This window comes from Amborella trichopoda, chromosome 3, assembly GCF_054954075.1.
Source record: "Amborella trichopoda isolate Santa Cruz 75 chromosome 3, AtrichopodaSantaCruz75HAP2 v2.0, whole genome shotgun sequence".
Classification (NCBI taxonomy): Eukaryota; Viridiplantae; Streptophyta; class Magnoliopsida; order Amborellales; family Amborellaceae; genus Amborella; species Amborella trichopoda.
Window position 1 is genome coordinate 27828157 of NC_142338.1, and position 20824 is coordinate 27848980.

A 20824-nucleotide genomic window follows, 5' to 3' on the forward strand; every position below is an offset into this window, starting at 1 on the left:
GCTTTTCAATGCTTTCTAACCCTTTGGCAATTCAACAAAATCATATGTATTAATCCTTTTCAAGGAATTGATTTCATATTACATAGACCTTGGCTTCTTGGATAGTTTCAAGCTATTCCCCATTAGTGAACATGACAAACTTAGCGGGAGAGAATTTCTTTGATGGTTGCATTATCCTGGTAGACCTTTTTAATTGAGTTGCATGTGGCTCTTGAGGGGGTCGCTCCCCTTGCTTGACATAACCATGTACAAGAGAATTATCACTTGCCACTTCTACATGACCTAGTACATCCCCCCTATCATCACATGCAACCGGAGGAGGAACTTGAGTAAGGGTGAGGACCTTAAACTCTTCCCTAACCGTCCCAAGCCTGGGTAAAGGTGGTCGATTGTGTTAGGTACGAAGCCAATGTAAAACTTTGCCAAAACTCAAAAATTTCTATGAATCCTAAATCTATGTCATCTGCTCGTAGGGGTGGCAATGGACCCAAACCCAACGGGTAAACCGTCTGGGTATGGGTACAAAAAATGGACCCTACAGGTATGGATACAAAAAATGGACCCGGGTCTGGGTATGGGTACAAATCTTGGATCTCATCATTAATCAAGTCTGGGTTCGAGTCCAATCGAGTCCGGGTTCTGATCCATGTCCCACACATTCTTGGTTCCTAATTTATGAAAAATAGTTACATATATTTAAATACATAAATATTTTAATTTTCCTATCGGGTTCAGTCAGGTCCGGGTCCCACAAGGATCCTACCCGACATGTTGGCACTCCTATCTGCCAAGGAAAATGGAGAGGTCGAGGAAGATGTCGCACATAGAATTAGAGCTAGGTGGGCGAGGTGGAGATGTACAACCAGAATATTATGTGATTGCCGCATACCAATGAAGCTGAAGGGGAAGTTCTATAGGACAGCTGTGAGACTAGTTTTGCTTTATGGAGCAAAATGTTGGGCGGTCAAGAAACAACATACACATAACTGAGTTGAGGATGTTGAGATGGATGAATGGCATGAAAAGAAGGAGAAGATTTTGAATTGAATACATTTCAGAGAACTTAGATGTGGCTCCAACAGGTGATAAGAAGAGAGAAAGTAGAATTAGGTGGGCTTGCCATGTGCAGTGCAGACTCAGTACAGCACTTGTTAAGAGGTGCAAGTTGGTTCAAGTGGAAAGCTCAAAAAAGGCAAGGGGTAGGCCCTAAAGGACATAGTTGGAAGTAATGAGATAAAATATGGCGACTTATAACCTCACTGAAGGTATGACTCTTGAAAGAGCAAAATGGCGAACCTAGATTCGTGTAGCAAACCCCAAATAGTTGGGAAAAAACTCTGAAAATATTCACGATGAAGGGGACAACAAAACACCGCAATAAGACTAAATTCAAATTTTAACAAAGGAATACATGAATCAAAGGACTCCACATTCAAATGAATAAATTTTTGAAGTGGTTGCTCTCTATAAAGTATGGTCCCAACAGGCTTACACTCAAACTTTTATGGAATTACTAGATGAGGTAATTTTCACCATCCCCCATGGTGTTTGTATTAAGGGGGTATGGGGTAAGGGTGGGGAGGGTTAATGTGTTTAATGTATCCATGTGGATACATGAGAGAAAAAGGGACAATGGAAGTAATAAGATAAAATATGGCGACTTATGACCTCAGTGAAGGTATGGCCCTTGAAAGAGCAGAATGACAGACGTGAATTCGTGTAGCCACCCCAAATAGTTGGGAAAAGGGTATGATGATGATGATGATGATGATGACGATGCTTTCATATTCACGACTAAGGGGACAACAAAACACCACAATCAGACTAAAATTCAAAATTTAACAAAGGAATACATGAATCATAGGACTCCACATTCAAATGAATAAATTTTTGATGTGGTTGCTCTCTGTAGAGTATGGTCCCAACAAGCTTACACTCAGTCTTTTATGGAATTATTAGATGAGGTAATTTTCACCATCCCCCATGGTGTTTGTATTAAGGGGGTCTGGGGTAGGGATGGGAAAGGTTAATGTGTTTAAGTTATCCAAGTGGAGACATGAGAAAAATAGGGAGGGTAAAAGAATCAGGAGTATAGAAGGTTTAGATCCATGAGAAAAATAGGGAGGGTAAAGGAACCAAGAGTATGGAAGGTTTTCAGCAATTTCATTAGTAGACATGTATATATGGTTCAACCATGGTGAAAGTAATCCCATTCTCATTAAATCATATCACTTCCTGGTTTCCGCAGGCTTGGAGACCATTTTCCAAGAATCTAGCTCAAAAGCTTTGGCAAAACTGAGATCTTTATAGGCCTATAATCCTAGATACAATTTTGAGAAGATCTGGCCTTCCCCCTTTCAGTTCGATCAGGCATGGATGGAAGACAAGTATTTGCCCAAATTGATTACAAATCGGCGCAGATGGAATAGGGAGAGTTTTGGCAACATCCAGACCAAGGTTGAGAAGTTAATGACAGAATAGCCAAGATAGATAGGTAGGAGGAAGAAAGACAGCTCACCCAAATGCAAAAAAAAAGTGTCATTGAAGGATTGTTTGTGATAAGAGGAAGTCCATTAGTGTCAAAGATCCAAGAAAAAATGGCTTAGAGAAGGTGTCCATAATACAAATTATCCCATGACATGGCAACCACAGGGAGACATCCATCGCGATATAAGGGATAACAAGTTCAGGACTACTTTATGAAGACGTGAACATGTTAGTGCATTACTTTCAGAAACCTTTTAGAACAGGTATATCAACAGAGGAAATCCCATTCAAGAAGTTATCAAGAGACTAGAGTGGACTAAGAGGCCATTTGATGAGGAAGAAATTAAAAAAGTTGTTTTCAGCGAAGGTAGAGATCAAGCTCTGCAACCAAATTTCCCTTAACATTCTTCCAGACTTTTCATGGTTTGCTCAGAGAAGTATCGATCATGTTTCAGGAATTCTTTGAAAGGGGAAAGATTCGCAATGTGCTCTACATTCAAAAGCCCTAATTCCAAGGAAAGAAGGGGTGGAAGTTGCGAAGGATCTCAAGCATATTATATAGTACATATACGATAATATATAAGGTGTTGGCCAGTAGATTGCAAGAGGTGTTGCACAAAGTTATCTGACCTCCACAAGTAGCATTTGTGAAAGACCGACAAATCCCCAATGGAGCACTTGTAGCTCACGCAATGATTCAAAGAGTGGAATGCTCAGCACCTAACCGGTCCAGAAGGCCCGGGCGCATCGCCCAGACCTAGGCGGGGGGTACATGGGCGGTCGCCTAAGGGGTACGTGAGTGGCCACCTACGAGGTACAGCATCCGCCTAGGCGGGCGCCCAGTGCCCAGCCCAGGGCCTGCACCCTGCCCTGGGGCGGAAATGGAATTTGTTGAGGGTTGTTTAGAGGTTTTTTTGAAAAAATATTGCTTTTAAAGGTAGGTTTTAGGTTCATTTGAAACCTAAACCCCACAATAACCCATTTTAGAAAAAGAAAAACCTAAAAAAAAACTAGATTTTGTGATTTTTCATTGGATCGAAGTGTTTCTCAAAGTTAAGGGAAATGGATCCAAACATCACCCATTAAGATTAGATTTAGTATTGGAGCTTTTTTAGTTATATTAGAGGGTATTTTTTAATATTTTAGCACCATAAAACATCTCAAAGGTGGAAGTTTGGAGCTCGAGCAATCAAAATAAGTGCAAAACTTTATCTTTTAGATTGTATGTATTATTTTGAGATGTCTTCTTCAGGATCTAGTTGAAGTGGTGATCCGGGTTGGAAATATGGATATAACCCGAATCCGAATGACAAAAATTGCATAAGATGCAATTATTGTGATAAGGATACAAAAAGGGACATAAACCGGTTGAAGTAACATCTTGCTAGCATTAAGGGGAATGTTGCCCCTTGTAAAAATGTTCTTGAATCTATTGGAGAGGAGATTAACCAATATATGAATTAAGTAAAACACAAACAAGAACAAAATCCTCGTCATTTGGATAGGTCTATTTCTAGTTCTACTAGAAGAAGTGATCTGGGTTGGAAGTATGGTTATAACCTGAAACCAAATAATAAAAATTGTATAAGGTGTAATTTTTTGGAGAAAGATACATATGGGGGTAATAAATTGATTCAAGAAACACCTTGTCGGTATTAAAGGGAATGTTGCTTCTTGTAAAAGGGTTCCTGAAGCTATTTGGGATGGGATTAGATAATATTTGAATTTAGTAGAATCAGAAAAGGATGAAAAGGAGCATTGTTCTATGGAAATATCTTCTCTAGGTTCTTCTAGAAGTGGTGATGCGGGTTGGAAGTATGGTCATGACCCGAATCCGAGTAACAAAAATCGTATTAAATGTAATTATTGTGGAAAGGATACTAATGGAGGCATTTACCGATTCAAAAAACACCTTGTCGGTGGTATTAAGGGGGATGTTGTCCCGTGTAAATATGTTTCTGAGGCTACCAGAAGATTATATAATAATTGAGTTCAGGGAAGTACAAAAAGATAGAAAAGGATAGAGTAGCCAAGACTCCTAGGGCCTCATTTGCATAGAATAAGAGGGAGGTAGAAGAAGAGGAGGAAGAGGCAGATTCTAGAAACAGAGGAGAACAAGCGTTATGTTGAAGAGGGAGATGACTTTGTTGATGATGGCCTCGATTCTTATGCATATGATGAGACTTACCCTACTCCTTCTGATGATGACGATGATGATGATCACTGAAGAACGAAGAGTTGAAGATGCTTGACTCTTGGTGTTGACTGTTGATTATTGAATCCTAGACTGTATATTTTCTGAATTTTTTTATATTTTCTTTTCTTATTTTTAATTTCTAATTTCTACTATTTAACTCTCGTGTGTATGCTTGTATGGTTTTAGCATTGTATGAAAATATGGATTATGGATCATGTGTTATATAGTTATACTGTTAGATTCGGTATATAGTTATGGATAAAAATCCTAACATGTTTCTTTCTACTGGGCCTCCCAAGTTCTAAGCACCCACCTAGGCATTGGGCAACCTAGACCACCCCGGCCGCCTAGGTGCCGCCTAGCGTTTTTTCAAACACTGAGCTCACAATGCTTGGATGCGTGACACAACTAAGGTGCTAGGGGTGATCTATAAATTGGACTTACAAAAAGCATATGACGAGTGGACTGGGCTTATATCGACATATCCATAATACTATGGGATTGGGCCAGAGATGAAGAAGTTGGATTGTGGCATGTTTACTAAATATCTAATTCTCAGTCTCGACCAATGGATCAACTAAAGGATACTTTCAAATCTCAAGAGACCTAAGGCAGGGTGACCCTTTGTCTCCACCTATTCACAATCATAGGGAGACTTTTAGTGGCATGTTGAAGGGAGCATACACTCGTAGAAAGCTATCTGGTTTTACATTCTCTGGTAATGAACCAATCACATCTTATCCGCTGTGTGCTCATGGTAGGTAATATAAAATACACCACTCAAGTATCACTCTGCTCAGCATACTTCTCCATGGTAGCTACAGTAAAGTGGAAGCCACGGAACTAACTGCAGCTTTGAAAATTATTTATTGTGGAGTATTGCACTCTGTTATGGTAAAGACATAGAGCAGATCCCCAAGTAATTGAGCTGCTTCCTGAAGTAAATTTTTACATGATGCCACCCTACCAAGTGGAACCCTCGCAACACGCTCAGGGTACCCAACAGATACACCACTCGAGGGGGTCACAATAAGCCCGTAATTTGAACTGAAGATTTGCTGCTTTTAACAATGACACGAAAAGAAAAACATGAGTGGGCATAACTAAGAATGTTATGATTTTAAAAGCATAAAGTACCAGGGCTTTTTCAACATGGATGCCATACGCTGCATATCAAAGGAACGCCCTGGCATTACCAATAAGAAAACAGATGTCGACTGTAGCAGGTGTATAATGAGTATAATGCTTTAAGTAAAGGGACAAAGGACCTGTGTGTCTTCTCCTTTTTTGTTTATATCCCAAACTTATGTAGTTGTACATATTACCCTAGGGCAACACCAATTTCTTCCACTTCTCCCAATCATCTGTTATGTTTGCCCTTGCTCTCTGCTATGTTTTCATCTTACAAACTACAAGCTTGACAATAACTAACATAGATGCCAAGGATGCATGATCTACTTTAGAGAGAAAATTATAATATAAATGACACGATTGTTCGTTGTTGAAGACCATGCTCACAAAACTGGCCATTAATTGAGCCCATTGTTCCGCATTATTTATCAACCATTCCATGTAGAATGAGGAAACAAATGAAGCAAACATTATTCAAAGGGTTCACTCCACATTAGTATATTTAGAAGTCAAGCTAGAACTAAGTGCTCAAATCACAACTTCACAATGCAATAGTAAGATTTTATCTTACCTCAATAGATTTTGGTCTGCCACCTTATTGCTAAATCCATTCCAAGTGAGCCTTCCAATGACACTTGTATTGGACATCTGTATCAAGGTGGAGTCTCGTGTGCACAAATTGACTGCTTAAGTAAACAACCCTTACAGTGTATACTATGATCAATATAGAAATAAGTAGGGTTGAGATAATATCTTCCTAGGTGTAGGGGCCTCTCCAGCTCTGAATTTAACTTCCCTACAATTCTCCGAATAGGAACTCATTTCCTCATTGTTAAAGTCCTAGATAACCTCCTTGGCAACCTCCATTACCTTGTAATAGGGCCCATTGTCTGTTGCCTCACACCATCCAATTGGCAGTTTACTTTCACCAATGGGTGGAAGTATGAAAGGAGTAGCAAACCTCATTCCAAATATGAGATTACAGAACAATGGTATTCACTACTTTCCCATGTGCATGCCTGGAACATTTGTCAATCCATTCTTCAGAAACAAACATGGCTCTGAGCATGTCTTTCTACACCAATGTAGACTACAAAGATAAAAATGAAGTAGCAAATCTCAGTACCCTCAGCCTCACCAAATCCCTATATTCTGTAAACTTTCTCATCTTGGGTTTGGCTCTATATAGAAATTGTGATGGTTTTTTGTTTTTTTTGGTGTTGTCACCACCACTTCCAACTTCCTAAATATCTCAAGCATGAAGTCAATGAATGCACCACGCATAGCGACAAAAAATGTGTGGCCTGATATCACCAACACATTAGGAGCGGCCATGTTAGTCAATGTTTCTCCCCCACTTCATCTATACATTGATCCACTAACTCAAAAATAAACTTTGCATTGTGAATCTTATCAGATGTGTCAATGAACCTTAAAAACATTGTTCTCAATGGATGATTCACCATTAATTTCATCATACTTATACTCCTCCTATCGGTCCATGAGTCAATCATTATTTTGACCCCATATATGCCCCATGCATCCTTATGGGTCTTCAAATAGTTACTTGTGAGCTCCAACCTCCTTTTCACCCTTGAGCTCAAGCTGTAGGTCTCTCATACCCTAGCCCAAACTGCCCCACTATATCCAACATAACTTGGAAGCTTCAAGCTAGCGACATTGAATGGAATGTTGACTAGATAAAACTATCGGCTATATACTAAGACACCCAATCCCTATCTTCTTTCTTGAAGCATGTCTTCATAGTGGTCCCCATTTCACAAACTGCGATCGTAGGGCCGAGTGGGAGTGAGAATTTATAGGCCCTCTTTCTCCAAGCCTTCTTCTGCTCAACATCCTTTGCCTACTAGAGCCCAATGTTGTGAAATGCATATTTGGTGGCCAAGGAGGGAAACAAGATACCTGGGCTGCCTTAAGGTGGGGGGTGTGGGGTGTTTTTGTTATATGTAGAGAGAGAGATAAAGAGAGCATCGAATGCCTAGAGGTCATCTTCTTCTTCTTATATGTAAAGAGAAAATAATAGGTCCGTGAGAGAGAGAGAGGACTCCATCAAACACTTGGACGTGTTTTTTTTTCTTATTATATTTTGAGAAAGATAGCATATGGGTACTGTGTGAGCAAGAGGCCTCATATCGAAAACTTGGAGGTTGTATTCTACTTTTTTTCTCCTTCACGAGCATATAGAGAGAGAAAGCATATTGGTCCGTGCGCGCACATGCAAGAGAGAACACTTGGAGATCGTATTCTTCTTATATGTAGATATAGAGCATATGAGTCTGTATGTGAGAGAGAGAGAGAAAGAGGCCTAGCATCAAACACTTGGAGGTCATCTGTTCTTTTTCTTTTTCTTTTTCTTTTTTTTTCTTCTTTTCCTTATTTGTAGAGTGAGAGAGAGAGTATAGAAGTCCTTTTTTGTGTATGAGAGGCCTCACTTTGAGGTCGTCGTCTTCTTTTTCTTCTCATATAGTTAGCTGATTTCACCAAGAATTTGCTAATTTCAGCCTAGAAGTTGTTGAATTTGGCTTAGCGTTTGCTGATTTTGTACCTAGGGTTTGTGATTTCAATGAACCTATGGCAGCAATCCCCGTGATGCTAGAAATGACGAGATTGAAGATCTCAAGAGTCAGGTTCAACAACTTGCACAATAATTCACATACATCAATCATGTGCAAGACAATGATCTTACCACCTAAGAAGATGTCAAGTACAACCCTTTTCACCACCATGCTTCGCATAACGAATTGAGTGAAGAAGAAAGTGACAAAAGACCTAGATGTGGGGTGAATCACTATAGGGTTTCCAATGTCAAGGCTGACATTCCTGATTTTGACGAGCATAATTTTGTTAGTGTATAAAGCCAAGTCCAAATGACAAAACTAAAATTTTCTCGTTTCAATACATAATACTCCAAATTTGCATGTACTTTACAATAGAATATAACAATTGCATATAATTTCCAGCCACTAAACTTGGCTTCACATATACTCAAGAAGAAAATTACAACTCTATGAGGTCCCTTACCAAAAACCGAACACAAAACACAACACTATACATATTACATAACCAAATTATACATCAATTTGGAATTACATTAAACAACATAAATGCAATATCCTTAACAAAAGCAAACACCTATAAATGCACATTAGATTTGATCGTGGGAAGCCAAATACGTCAGCTCTTTGTGCCCAGTTTACAGTGAAAGACGTAGTTGCATACCATGGAATGACTACTCCGATGACCGCTAGATCATGACTAATTTTACATCATCTTATGGGAAGCAATTAAGCATCATACAAACTACACTTTGTGGCATTTTTCATCAAAAGAGGCTCAAGAGTTTGGATCCAAAATGTAAGAGAAAAGAGGCTCTAGTTATTCTCAATTTGGTGAATTATGTAGTATGGATGTGGGAAAATTTGCCATAATTTTCCCTAAAAAACTCTACCAAATTAAATCATCATGGAGGTGAATTAAGTGACTGATTTGGATCCAAAAGTTTTGTAGAGAAATTAGCCAATAAATTCTCAAGACTATGCAATCAAATTCTCTCCAGAATATACTCAAATAACTAGGAATCAGGAGCTCATACTCTAGAATTAATGTGAACTCAAATTCTCATGAAACAAGAAGATAAGGAGTTATGATACCTTGCTGTAAATGAAAAATTACAGCCAAAAAACCTCCATGGATGCATGGCTTGATGAAGAATTTTCAAAAGTTAAACCACCATAGAGCTAGGGTTTCACCTCCAAGCATGAGATAAAGCATCAATGAAGCTTCAATATCACTCTCACTTAATTCTCACACTTTACTCTTGTTATTTCTCACACTAGAATGCTCTCACCAATGAGAGAGAGAACAAGGAAATTTAAGAAGGGTGTGCCGCTCTCTCTATCTTTTCTTTCTCACTCTAAAATTTCATATGATGTAGTGAGAGACAAATGGGAGCGGTACCACTTATCAAGAGAGAGACAAATAGGAGCGGTACAACTTATCAAGAGAGAGACGAATGGGGTATGCACCACTTATGGAGAGAGAGAAACAAATGGGGGGTGTGCCACTTATGGGAGAATTCCAAGCTCAAATGAGTGATCAAGATGCCTTTCATAGGCTCGTGCAGTAGATCCTTTTAGATGAGTAAATATTGGCCATTGACACAAGTCATCCATGGCATGGGAGAGGGCATGATCCTAGCTACTCCTCACTCATCATGCTATCTTGAATGAGATTCAATACCATTATCCTCCTAATAAGCACTAAATTCACTCCAAATTTCCCTTCATTAAACTTAAACATGAATTCACATGAAATTCAACTTGTTTCCAGAATTACCCATGCTATCTCAAATTGAGATTATGAATTAAATAGAATGAGAAAGCCTAGGGAGAAGGGTGTCCATCATGGAATTATGAATTCCTTCTAGAAACAATTTGAATTTCAAATTTCCCACCTATTCCATGTCATCTAGGTATACATGTGCAATTGATCATATGATGCCATATGGGATAGGTGGTTATGATCTTAATCCCAAAACAACTTAGGGTTTCAATGATAATTTCAAACCCTATATATATTTTTAAAGATCACCCCATATGCACACAACCAATCAATTTCCTATAAGAAATAATACAATTTCTAATTTTCTCAAAATACACATAAAACATACACAATTTAGCAAATTACAAGATGACAAAACAGTCTCCTATCGTTTCATGTCACCGCCATGTCATGGCCATGCCTATATTCCACACCCATATTCCACGCCCCACGTCATGCCCATGCCTATATTCCATAACGTGGAGCCACACAACCCTTGGCCATTTGGGTGTTACATGTGGGACGTAGGGGGTGTGACCTTTGTCTTTCCTCCAAAATAATTTCAAATTATCAATATTTTCTCCAAAAATTTCAGAAAAAATCTCAAAAATTCCAAAAAATTCTCCAAAGCATATTTCATCGTATTTATTCAAGTTGGCATCATATTAAAATATTAATAAGGGAAAGATTTTATGGAGATAAATTGAGCATCATCATCAAATCCTTTCTTCTCTTTACTCTCTTTCTTTACATATTTATAAAGAAAACAACTCTATAACCTAATTGTTCCATAAGAAACCTTAACTAAATCCCAGCCCTTCATCTTAAAAAACAAATAGAGTTCTAATTTTACCCCTCAATTCTCCACAATTAAAAAGATATAAATGCCCCTATAGAAAACTAGACACCCAAAATAACCACAAACCTAAAATCTAGAAAGTAGTAAGTAAAAAAAAAAAATTAAAAAAAAAACCTCTTTACAACAGGGACCCAAACTTAAAAACCAAGATAATAACCAAACTAATGATTTTCTTTATATATAGACAGCTAGCAACACAACTATATTTTCAATATAATCACATTGCTTATTGGTTGTAAATAAAAAGACCACTACTTTAAGGAGCAGATGTAGTTTTTTCTTTTTTGGGGAAATTATTAAAGAGCAAATATAGTTTTAAACTATACATACTCTTCAAGGTTGGGAGCAAGATCCCTAAAAAGTTAGGATCAAGGTCCCTAAAGGTTGGGTCAAGATCCCCAAAAGCTTGTAATCTCGATCCCTAACATTTAGGGCCCTTTATCCCTGACATATGCAGTAGGGATGATAATCCAACCATAGGGATCTTCCAACATTTCACAATCACCTACTCTCGATCTCGATCCCACTCCCAGTCCCGTTCCCGTTCCCGATTCCGACAACTATGCTACAACCTACAAAATAATATAATCATCCCTTCCATAGAGTTATACTACTCTCAAATATCCACATCAAATCGCATATATGCAACTATATGAACTATAATAAACAAAGGAACCTCCATTTATGGAGAAGGAAGACTCCTAATATCACAACAAAAATACCCATTGCTTCTTGTTTTTCTCGCACGCCCATAAATCATCAATCTATTCCTCGAGTTAGCCCCTCTGTGGAGACATAAGCTCCAAGGACCTTGAACAAAAAACCAAAGAGCAACTGCTTGAGCTACAGATACATTTCTCATAAACAAAATTGGGCTCCGTTTGATTCAAAAAAATTGGAATTTATTAAATATTTTGAAATTACAATTGACTTATTCTTATTTATCTTATGGGGGTGTTTGATTACTCTAAAGTGATAATGCTATTGAGTAATCTTTAAGCTAAATAGCTAGTTTGATTATCTTTTTTAAATTGCAATTGGGTGTGGTTCTAGAGAGAGAGAGTCTTAGCACCATTGAAGAAGAACCTATTATCATTTCGATCGAGATGAGAAAAGCACTAGCAAGGAACATCTTGCTGCAAACTCAATAGGACATGGTTTATCTGCCTTATAGCACTGCATTTGTAGCGAGAAACACCATGGGAGAACTTGAAAATTCATAGCTTTGCCCCAAATGGTTACTACCCAAAGCTCATTGGCTCAAAGCCCGCAAACCCATTTGGTTCAACAGGTGCAAAATTGTTCTCATCCCTAGAGAACCCTAATTTAGGTACCGACCATGAAAACCCAGCGCCCTTTTTTGTCAATAATTTTTGCATGGCATGGAGAATCAGAAGGGCAGAGCTCAGAAGAAGGAGATGAAGAATTTGGGGATTTAGAGTTAACTTCATCAAAAAAAGGAATTTGGGGATTTAGAGGAGACGAAGAATTTGGGGATTTAGACGTGTTTGTTCTAGAGAAAGAGATCGAGTTTCTCTGGGTTTTAAAAAGAGAAACAGGTTTGGGTTGGGCTGGGTTTAGAGAGAAACACATTTGTGTTGAGCTAAAAGTTGCAAAACTGGTAAAAGGAGGGAGAGAGAGAGATAGGAAAATGTACTCGGTCATTCACAGTGGTGAAAAAGAAGAACGCACCCTTTTATTTAGAGATGAACTTTGCTTCTTTGGTCTTCAATTTGGTGAGCTTCAAATGAAGAGATAGAGGGAAGGAGAGAGAACTGCCTGGCAAATGCAATTGCAAAAAATTTTGCAAAATGAGTCAAAGTTGTTTTGCTTTAAGGTCATTCTGCTAATGAACAAAATACTGCTCCGGTAAATCAAACAGTGCAGCTTCCATTTTGAGAGTGACGAAATTCCCAAAAAGCACAACTTACAATTTGGACGGGCTATCAAATGGGCCCTTAGTATTCATTTTTTCTTTCCATTACACTATAATAAAGCTATACCGACAAACTAGGTACAAAACCTCTTTCCCCTACATGGATAGTGTATTAATGCATCAATTACAATTATAAAAAAAAAATGTGGTGAGGAGGCCTCCTTATCTCAATCCAAGAAACCCAATAAATTTTCCTTAAGACCCCATTACACAAGAGAGGCAAATAGTAACAAGATGTGATTCCATACCTGTTAGGCTGTTACTTGAATTGCTCTCAAAACCATCCTCCTTGAAAAATGTGCTATGTACATAGTCTAGGTTTTTCTCCAAGTCTATTTTGACCACAATTCTCAAGGACGCATCCCATCAACTACGATTATAGTCCCACTACATTTTATTCCTTCTCATTGAGGCACCTAACTAGCAGAAATAGCACTATGCAGAACAAATAAATTAGAAAAACTCGTGCTCCCCATCCTTAAGCCTCTACATTATTACTAATGCTTCTGATGGCCTTCTCCAGCGTATCTTCTCATATAACTCAGTGTATTGTATATCCGTATTAAGTTTCGTTCCATCCTAACTTCCCTAAAAGAGAAAGTTTCCTCTAGTGTACTGTTGTTCCGATCAAAGCTGATAAATGTTTGCTCCTGTCCAATTTTGTTGTTTTCTCCACAAGTTTCCTTCTTCCAAGTTCTCAAGACCTGTATTATGATACGAAACCAAGTGATGGAATACCAATATCAGCAATTGCTTCGAAATATACCATGTTGATCATGACTGGTTCTTACAACTGCTTTCCCCTAATGAAGGCATTCAAATTTCAGAATTTGCAGAAGCGGGGACAAATTTTGAACTGCATGACAGAAGATTAGAAGAATTTCATGGCAATCAAGAAATTTTCATTTGGGATATAATACCTTTGAATCAATAGGGAAAGATATATGGATACAAGATAGCATTTGTTAAGGGTAGAATAGATCTTCTTTACGTCCTACCAAGAATTATTATAAAAAATGGCCAAAAGGTTTGTGAGGGAATAGCAAATGTAAACCTCAAGAACTGACAACTTAATTCAGGCAAATGAATAGTCGTAAAAAATGGAAAAATGTGTAGCGGCTATTAATTAGATGCATTAAATGTTATTCTCCTATGTAAGAAGTATAGTGTTTCGACACTGCCACCATTGCATATGGCTGCAGATGGCTGCAGACTTTGCGCCACCCAGTAAGAACAGACAGCACCTACACTAACATGGCGTCAACGCATCTTGTGATGTCTAATTTTTTATGGCATAAAAGGCAGCGGCTGCATGAAACCATGGCCGTGCCAAAACCTCACATATGTAAAAATCAGCATCTTCCAATTCACAAGAATAAAAGAAAATAGAAAAAAAGCATACTTCCAAATGGTTAGAACAAAGTTGATATCTAGTGTAAAAGATCCATGTCGAGAGGAATCAAAAAAAGGACTGATGGTAAAGTGCAACATTCCCACCTAAGCTATTGTTTAAGTGACAGCTTAGTTCACCTGGATTATGAACTACAGGAAATATCTGAAAACATAAACATATATGAAAGGAACAAGAAAGGACGTTTGATGAAATACCTGAGAGATTGTCTTGTTAGTTTCATCGAACAACTCTTGCAATAAAAGTGAACTTCCCCCATGGAGGATAGTTTATTTATATCTGGATCAAACCAAATCTAGATGAAAACATAAACTTAATATGCATTTACATTATTTTATGTTCTCCCAAGCATGAAACAATTGGGAAGATACGATAGAGCTATATATCATTAGAAAAGACAATAAAGAAACAAGAACATATCAATGGCATGTATAGGAGAGTTTTATATTTCCTCAACGAGATTCTAAGACATGATGAAAACTCATACAACATTGAATGCCCACACAAACTAGAAACATGCACGCACACACAATCTGAAAACTAAATGACTAGTAAAATAAAATCATAAAAAATCAGTTCTTACCGGTATCCATAATCCCATCTATGCTTCCTTCTTGATCCTCTGTGTCTAAGATCAACAAGAAAAGAAGTGGTCAAAGCTATATGTCTACATTGTTCAACATAGACTTTCATTTTGAGTTACCCTTAGGTTTAGGTTTAGTACTGTCTCTCTCTCTCTCTCTCTCTCTCTCTCTCTCTCTCTCTCTCTCTCTCTCTCTCTCTCTCTCTCTCTCTCACACACACGCACACACACGCACACACACACACACACACACACACACACACGCACACACACACACACACACATGGGGAATGATTTTATGTCACCATGTCATTATAATATAGTGAAACCACACTTCTAGAAGACTGTGTGGATCTTTTCCCCAAAATTTCAACATGCAATCTCTTCATCCCAATAAGCAATCACAAAAAAAAAAAAAAAAAAACACCAGTTTGCATCTTAGATATGTTCAAAATGAGTGCCCCCTCCAACAATGAATCTAAACCGTCCATTTGATGAATTTTAAGATCTAGGCATTTAGGAATTCAAAATCTTTTTTTTTAGCATTGTTCATTTAATGATAACAAAGTCATCTTAAATTTGGAAAATTATAAAAAAATCCTTCTGACGCCTAGATCTAAGCATCTCACAAACTGGACAACCCATGTTAAAGTGGGTTAAAAAAAACACTTTTTAGAGTGTGTTTTCATTTTTTATTTTTTACTTTTTATTTTATTTTATTTTTGTGATTGTTCATCAAAATAAAAAGATTATATGTTTAAAAGTTGAGACCAAACAAATGATCTTAGCATGGTTTTTGAAGATTGTTTCATTATATTACTATAAAACCATTGCATGGAGTTATTATATATGTGTATGTGTGTGTTATATTTGTGAGTGTTCAGTTAATGTTATCAGGAGTAGAGTATCAGAATCTTGTATCAAATTAATATACTTTGCATGACATTGTTAGTTATACTTTTTTGAGGGATACTACCAAACAACAGATAATTCATTATCAGGATTAATTTTATCAGAACAAGTGAACTATTAGTGATGACAAGTCCATTCAAACAAAGCCATACATATGAGTGTGTGTGTGTTTGTGTGGAGAGTTCCCCTGGCTAAAATACTAGCAGTCCAACTTATGCAAATCAAATCATATGTCTGCACCATAATTCTCCCCAGTTTCCTTCTACCAGCAAAATTTTCCATACAGAAAAGAAAAAAAGAAAAAAAAACCACAAAGAGCAACCAGTGACCCTTACCACAATCATGTGAAACCGCAATGAAATCATTCACCAGAGGGTGATCAACAGGAAGAAGCAAAACCAATTTAATCTCTACATAGCCCTCCAAGACCTTCACCTCAGGAGGAAACCCTAGGTCCAACAAAACCCTTGGTACAGGAACCCTAAGGGAAACATCAACAAGGTGATTGCCATTATAGGAGGTCTCCTCTTCCTCTAACCACCGAACCAGCAAGGTCTGTAAACTATAAGCATTTGAATGGGATTTAAGGGTTTCTACAGTTGCAGTTATATTGGAGAAGTAGTGGGATTTTAGAGAGAGAGAGGGAGTGAAAAGGAAGAGGCGAAGAAAGGAGTTGTGACAGAAAGCTTCCCATGTAAACTGCCATTGGCACGGGTTTCTGAAAGACCCCATTTGAACTCGCGTTTGATGGAGGGTGAGAGTCGTGGAACGCATATTTCTACGAGTTGAACACCTGACCTAAATACCATTGCCTTTTGTCGAAAATGACCAATCTCACCTCGAATGTTCGATTTGCCTCGATGGACGGGTACGTTTAAGTACCGTGAAATAAGGAATTTTAGATTATAGGGAAATTTACAGGAAAAAATCTATTTTTAAAAAAAAAATAAAAAATAGACTCATATTCTTCGTATTTTATACTTGAGTCTCACTTCTTAAGTCATAAAGTGTATTTTATTTATTTTTTAATTTATAGTCATTGGATTAAGTTTAATTTGGTATGTCAATACATACTGCTATCACACTCCTATAAAAAGTACATTTAAAAATAGGAAAATTGTTTCAAGCGGGCTAGACCGTATGACTACATATACAGTCCAAAAAGTGTAAAGCATCCATCTTAAAGATGGATGTACGTGTTCCATCTAAAAACAATGGAAACTAAAGTTCCACTTGTTTTCTTACTAGAATTATTATTGCTAGGTATAAAATTTTACTCTTTTTTTCATATTCATGATCTCCATGTTAGATACTACATGTCTTTAAAAATTAAGTCCAAAAGTCTCTCTCAAAAATAGATTTATTAATAGGGCCGCATTTCTACAAATGCGGGCTTGGCCGCATAGAAGCCATGTCCTTAAAAATATGAGATGTGTCTCAATGATCTCTAAACAAAAACACAAAAAAAAGAGAGAAGATCATATACATTTATAGTATTTAGAGGCGCTTTTGTATTTTTATTTTTTGATTTATTGTTTTAATATTTTGATAGCGTGTAATGGTGAGAAGTATAAATGTACTAAATTTGAGTTCAATCCGATCTATAGAAAAAAGGCGTAAAATTAAAATAGAGTTACCATATGCTCTAAAAAAGTGGGTCTTAAAAATAATAAATATAAAATATATTGAACTATTTTTTAATTCTAAAAATAAAACTTTTTTTCTTTTTTGTAAAGTTTCGTTCTAAAATTCATGTATTTTGAAAGTTATAGATTTCTATTTTGGATTTATCAATTCTTTTCTCTAAAAACGAATTTAAAAGTTTGTATATTTCTTGTGGCCATTTCCATTTCCAATTTTATGTAATCAACAAGAATTCCAAATTAATGGTTGGACGCAGTGTTATGAGACTCAGTTGAGTAGCCCTCTCCTATTGGCGAGGTGAGTTGGTTGATTAATAGTTGGTCGCAGTGTTATGAGAATAGGCCGAATAACTCGATCTAGGCCGACTAACTCAGCCTCACCAAGGCGAGCGGTCGAGGCCACTCGGACTGACCCGAGTAACTCAGCCACTCCTATTGGTGAGGCGAGTAGGTTGTACAAGTTTATTTATATTAACACGTCATATGTAAGGTATACGAGGTTACTACAAACGTCATATGTATAATTAAGGTTCCAAGATTCTAACCCTAGTCTGCTTGGCAAGGCGGCCATCCAATGTCACACGATGCAACCAATACGCCATTAACTTTTTTAATTTTACATATTATGTTTTTTTCGTCATTAAAAAAAAAAAAAAAATGAGCGGAACCCAAAAGAGTCACTTACTCTCGCCTAAATAAGTTGCTTCAGCCAAAGCCAGATTACCTTAACTGAGTCGATTTTCTAAATACTGCTTGGTCACTACTCACCTCTTCCATTTTTCTCACTATCCTATATTTTGGACTCTCTTCTCACTTAAAATCCCCGGTTCTTTCTCATCTTTTTCTCTCTATCCAACACCTCCCCTCTTTCTAGGAAAGGATTCCCTCTCTCTCCTCTACGTTTGTTGCCTCTTTCTAGTGTGCAAAAGAACCAACCATAGCTGCTTGTAGAAACCCCATTCCAAATCTAGCAAATTCTTTAGTTTTCTGAACCCTTAGGACTACACTTAATCTAATAAACCCAAATCTATAGTTGACATAGCCTACCTTATGATCCAAAATCAGTTTGCTTGCCCGGAACCTTGCAGAAACCCTGTTTTGACCCAGATTTCTATAAATGCCCTATTCTCCCAAAAATATCATTAAAAATGGTAAAAAAAATTGTTTTGACCCAAATTTTCTCTGAGAGCTTCACAAGAGGCAGAGGAACACATTTGAAAAGAAAAAAATAAAATTCGACAAGTTTTGCTTTGAGCAACATGGGGCATGCCTCCCAGACGATACAACCTGTGCCGCCCAAGCGATACAACCCATGCCGCCCAGGCGACACGCCCCATGCCTCCCAGGCGACACGACCCGTGCCACTCAGATCCGGGACCCTCAAACTTTGACTTTTTGACCGGGGATTTGCTTGTTACGCATACTTATCCTTACCAACGAGTTTGGACCACCGTAAGACCTATTTTTGTAGTCATTTGAAGGGATCGAGACTTCAGAGAGAAAAAAACCCTAAAGATAGAGATTGAAACCAGAGAGAGAATGAGAGAAACCCTAGAGAAAACCCTACCTTCCTAAGACTCTAACCCCAAAGCAAAAGAAAACTTAGACCTAGGGCACAACCACCCTAGATCTACCCTTAGGGCATAACCACCTTTCACCAACCAAAGTCTTGCTGGTGAATATCTGATTCATAGAGGCAAAAGAGGAGCGGTTCTGATATGGGAAAGCCTCAGAAGGCTCGAGAGTCCCGTACCATTTGGCCCTATTTGGTATCATTCTCAACACACTCTCTTTCTTCATTTCTTTATGGATTTATTTTGATTTGTTTTTTATTAATTCGCTCTGAAAATCATATTTTGATATCTTGGATCATGCTGGCTCCGCCTAAGATCTGAATTCGATTTGTCACACCTTCTCTACTACTTCATTTTCATCATTGTTAAGGTGTTAGATTCGAGAGATCTTCATTTCAAGATCTCTCTGATTTTTTAAGGGAAACAGCTTGGCGCCCATTGTGAGGCAATCGAGTGTGATCCGAGCATCAAAATTTCGAAAATCTCAAAATATTTTGAACTTTGTAGGCATGTTCTAGGTACCATTTTGTGACTGTTTCCAAAGTTTCAAGTCAAAATAAAATATTTAAAAATACAAAAGAATATTTTTCCTTTAGATCTTCAGTCCCTTCCTATTGCTTTATTTTAATTTATTTTCATCAAAAAAAAATTTATTTGCCGTTTCTCTAAGTTTACAGTAAGCTTATTTTATCAAGAGCTACAAGAAAAAAATATAAAAAAATATAAAAAAATAATTTTTTGGGCTGCACTAGACGTGCCGCCAAGGCAAAATGGACCGTGCCGCCTAGGTCCAGGGCGACACGCTCTCTGGTTCTCCCCGTCACCAAATTCATAATTTTTTGAAATGTTTCAAGCTAGGTCCTTGGTCTCTTTTGAGGCTACTTACAAAATTTCAGAGCAAAATAATTTTTTTAAAAATACCAAAAAATATTTTGCTTGATACAAGTTTGTTCTATCTATTGTTCTTCTATTTCACTTTGTTTAAATTTTATTTCATCAAAAGTTTGATTTTTCTATTTCTACAAGTTTTTGTAGCCTTACTTCTTCAAGGATAAAAATAAATAAATAAAAATATTTTTTTTGGGCGACATGACCCATGCCGCCCAACCTGTAGGTGCGACATGACCTATGCTGCCCTATCACAGAGGTCCCAAAAAATTCTTGGGACCCCACATAATGTTCCAGGGACTTTTGACTCCCTGTTGACCAAGTTTGACTTAAAATAAATTTTTTTAAAATATAAAAAAAATATTTTGCTTCAGATAAGTATGTCTTGCCCCTGACTTTTTCTTTTTTATTTTAGTTTATTAATTTTGGCTGAAACCATTTTTCCTTGCTTTCACCATGCTTAGTCTAACTGTATTTCATCAAAGTTAAAAAATAAAAAAAATATATACATCGAGGGCTACTTGCACCCTCTTTGAACCGTGTCCTGCTCGACTCGGCCGCGCTCGACTTAGCACGGACTGTGGTTGGTTTCATTGTTCTGACTTTACCTTCTTATGGTTGCTTACCCCTCCTCCATCTATATTGTGCTTCGAGCGAGTTTCGCATCGAAGCGCGCATCGCTAAGCACGATCAGTGCCGAGCGGCCACTTATTTTCTTTCTTTGCATTGTGTGTTTGTGTGCTTGACATTATTTTCATTTGCGTGCTTCTTTACACACTCTAGCACACACCGACCAGAAATCCCGGAAAACCAAAAAACAAATGTTTCAAAAACCCCCAAAATCTGTGTTAACAGCATGAGG

At 37.5% G+C, this 20824-nt stretch overlaps 1 protein-coding gene across 18 annotated transcripts in view; it reads right to left on the reverse strand.

The window, feature by feature from the left end:
- LOC18437369 (HECT-like ubiquitin-conjugating enzyme (E2)-binding protein) overlaps positions 1-20824 on the reverse strand; it is a 99484-nt gene that overhangs the window by 61679 nt on the left and 16981 nt on the right. For 8 of the 18 annotated variants that reach the window (XR_016052343.1, XR_016052345.1, XR_016052346.1 and 5 more), the window contains exons 1-3: positions 16193-16711; positions 14946-14990; positions 14560-14641 (exon numbers count right to left, since the gene is read on the reverse strand). Coding sequence is in view for 11 of the 18 variants with exons in the window: in XM_088862336.1 (XP_088718462.1) it covers positions 14560-14641; positions 14946-14990; positions 16193-16631 (566 nt within the window). In the remaining 7 variants the exon portion in view is untranslated. Of the gene's footprint in view, positions 1-13199; positions 13656-14559; positions 14642-14945; positions 14991-16192; positions 16712-20824 lie in introns of those variants that run through there. The other 10 variants (XM_088862338.1, XM_088862340.1, XM_088862339.1 and 7 more) reach the window with 4 other exon arrangements.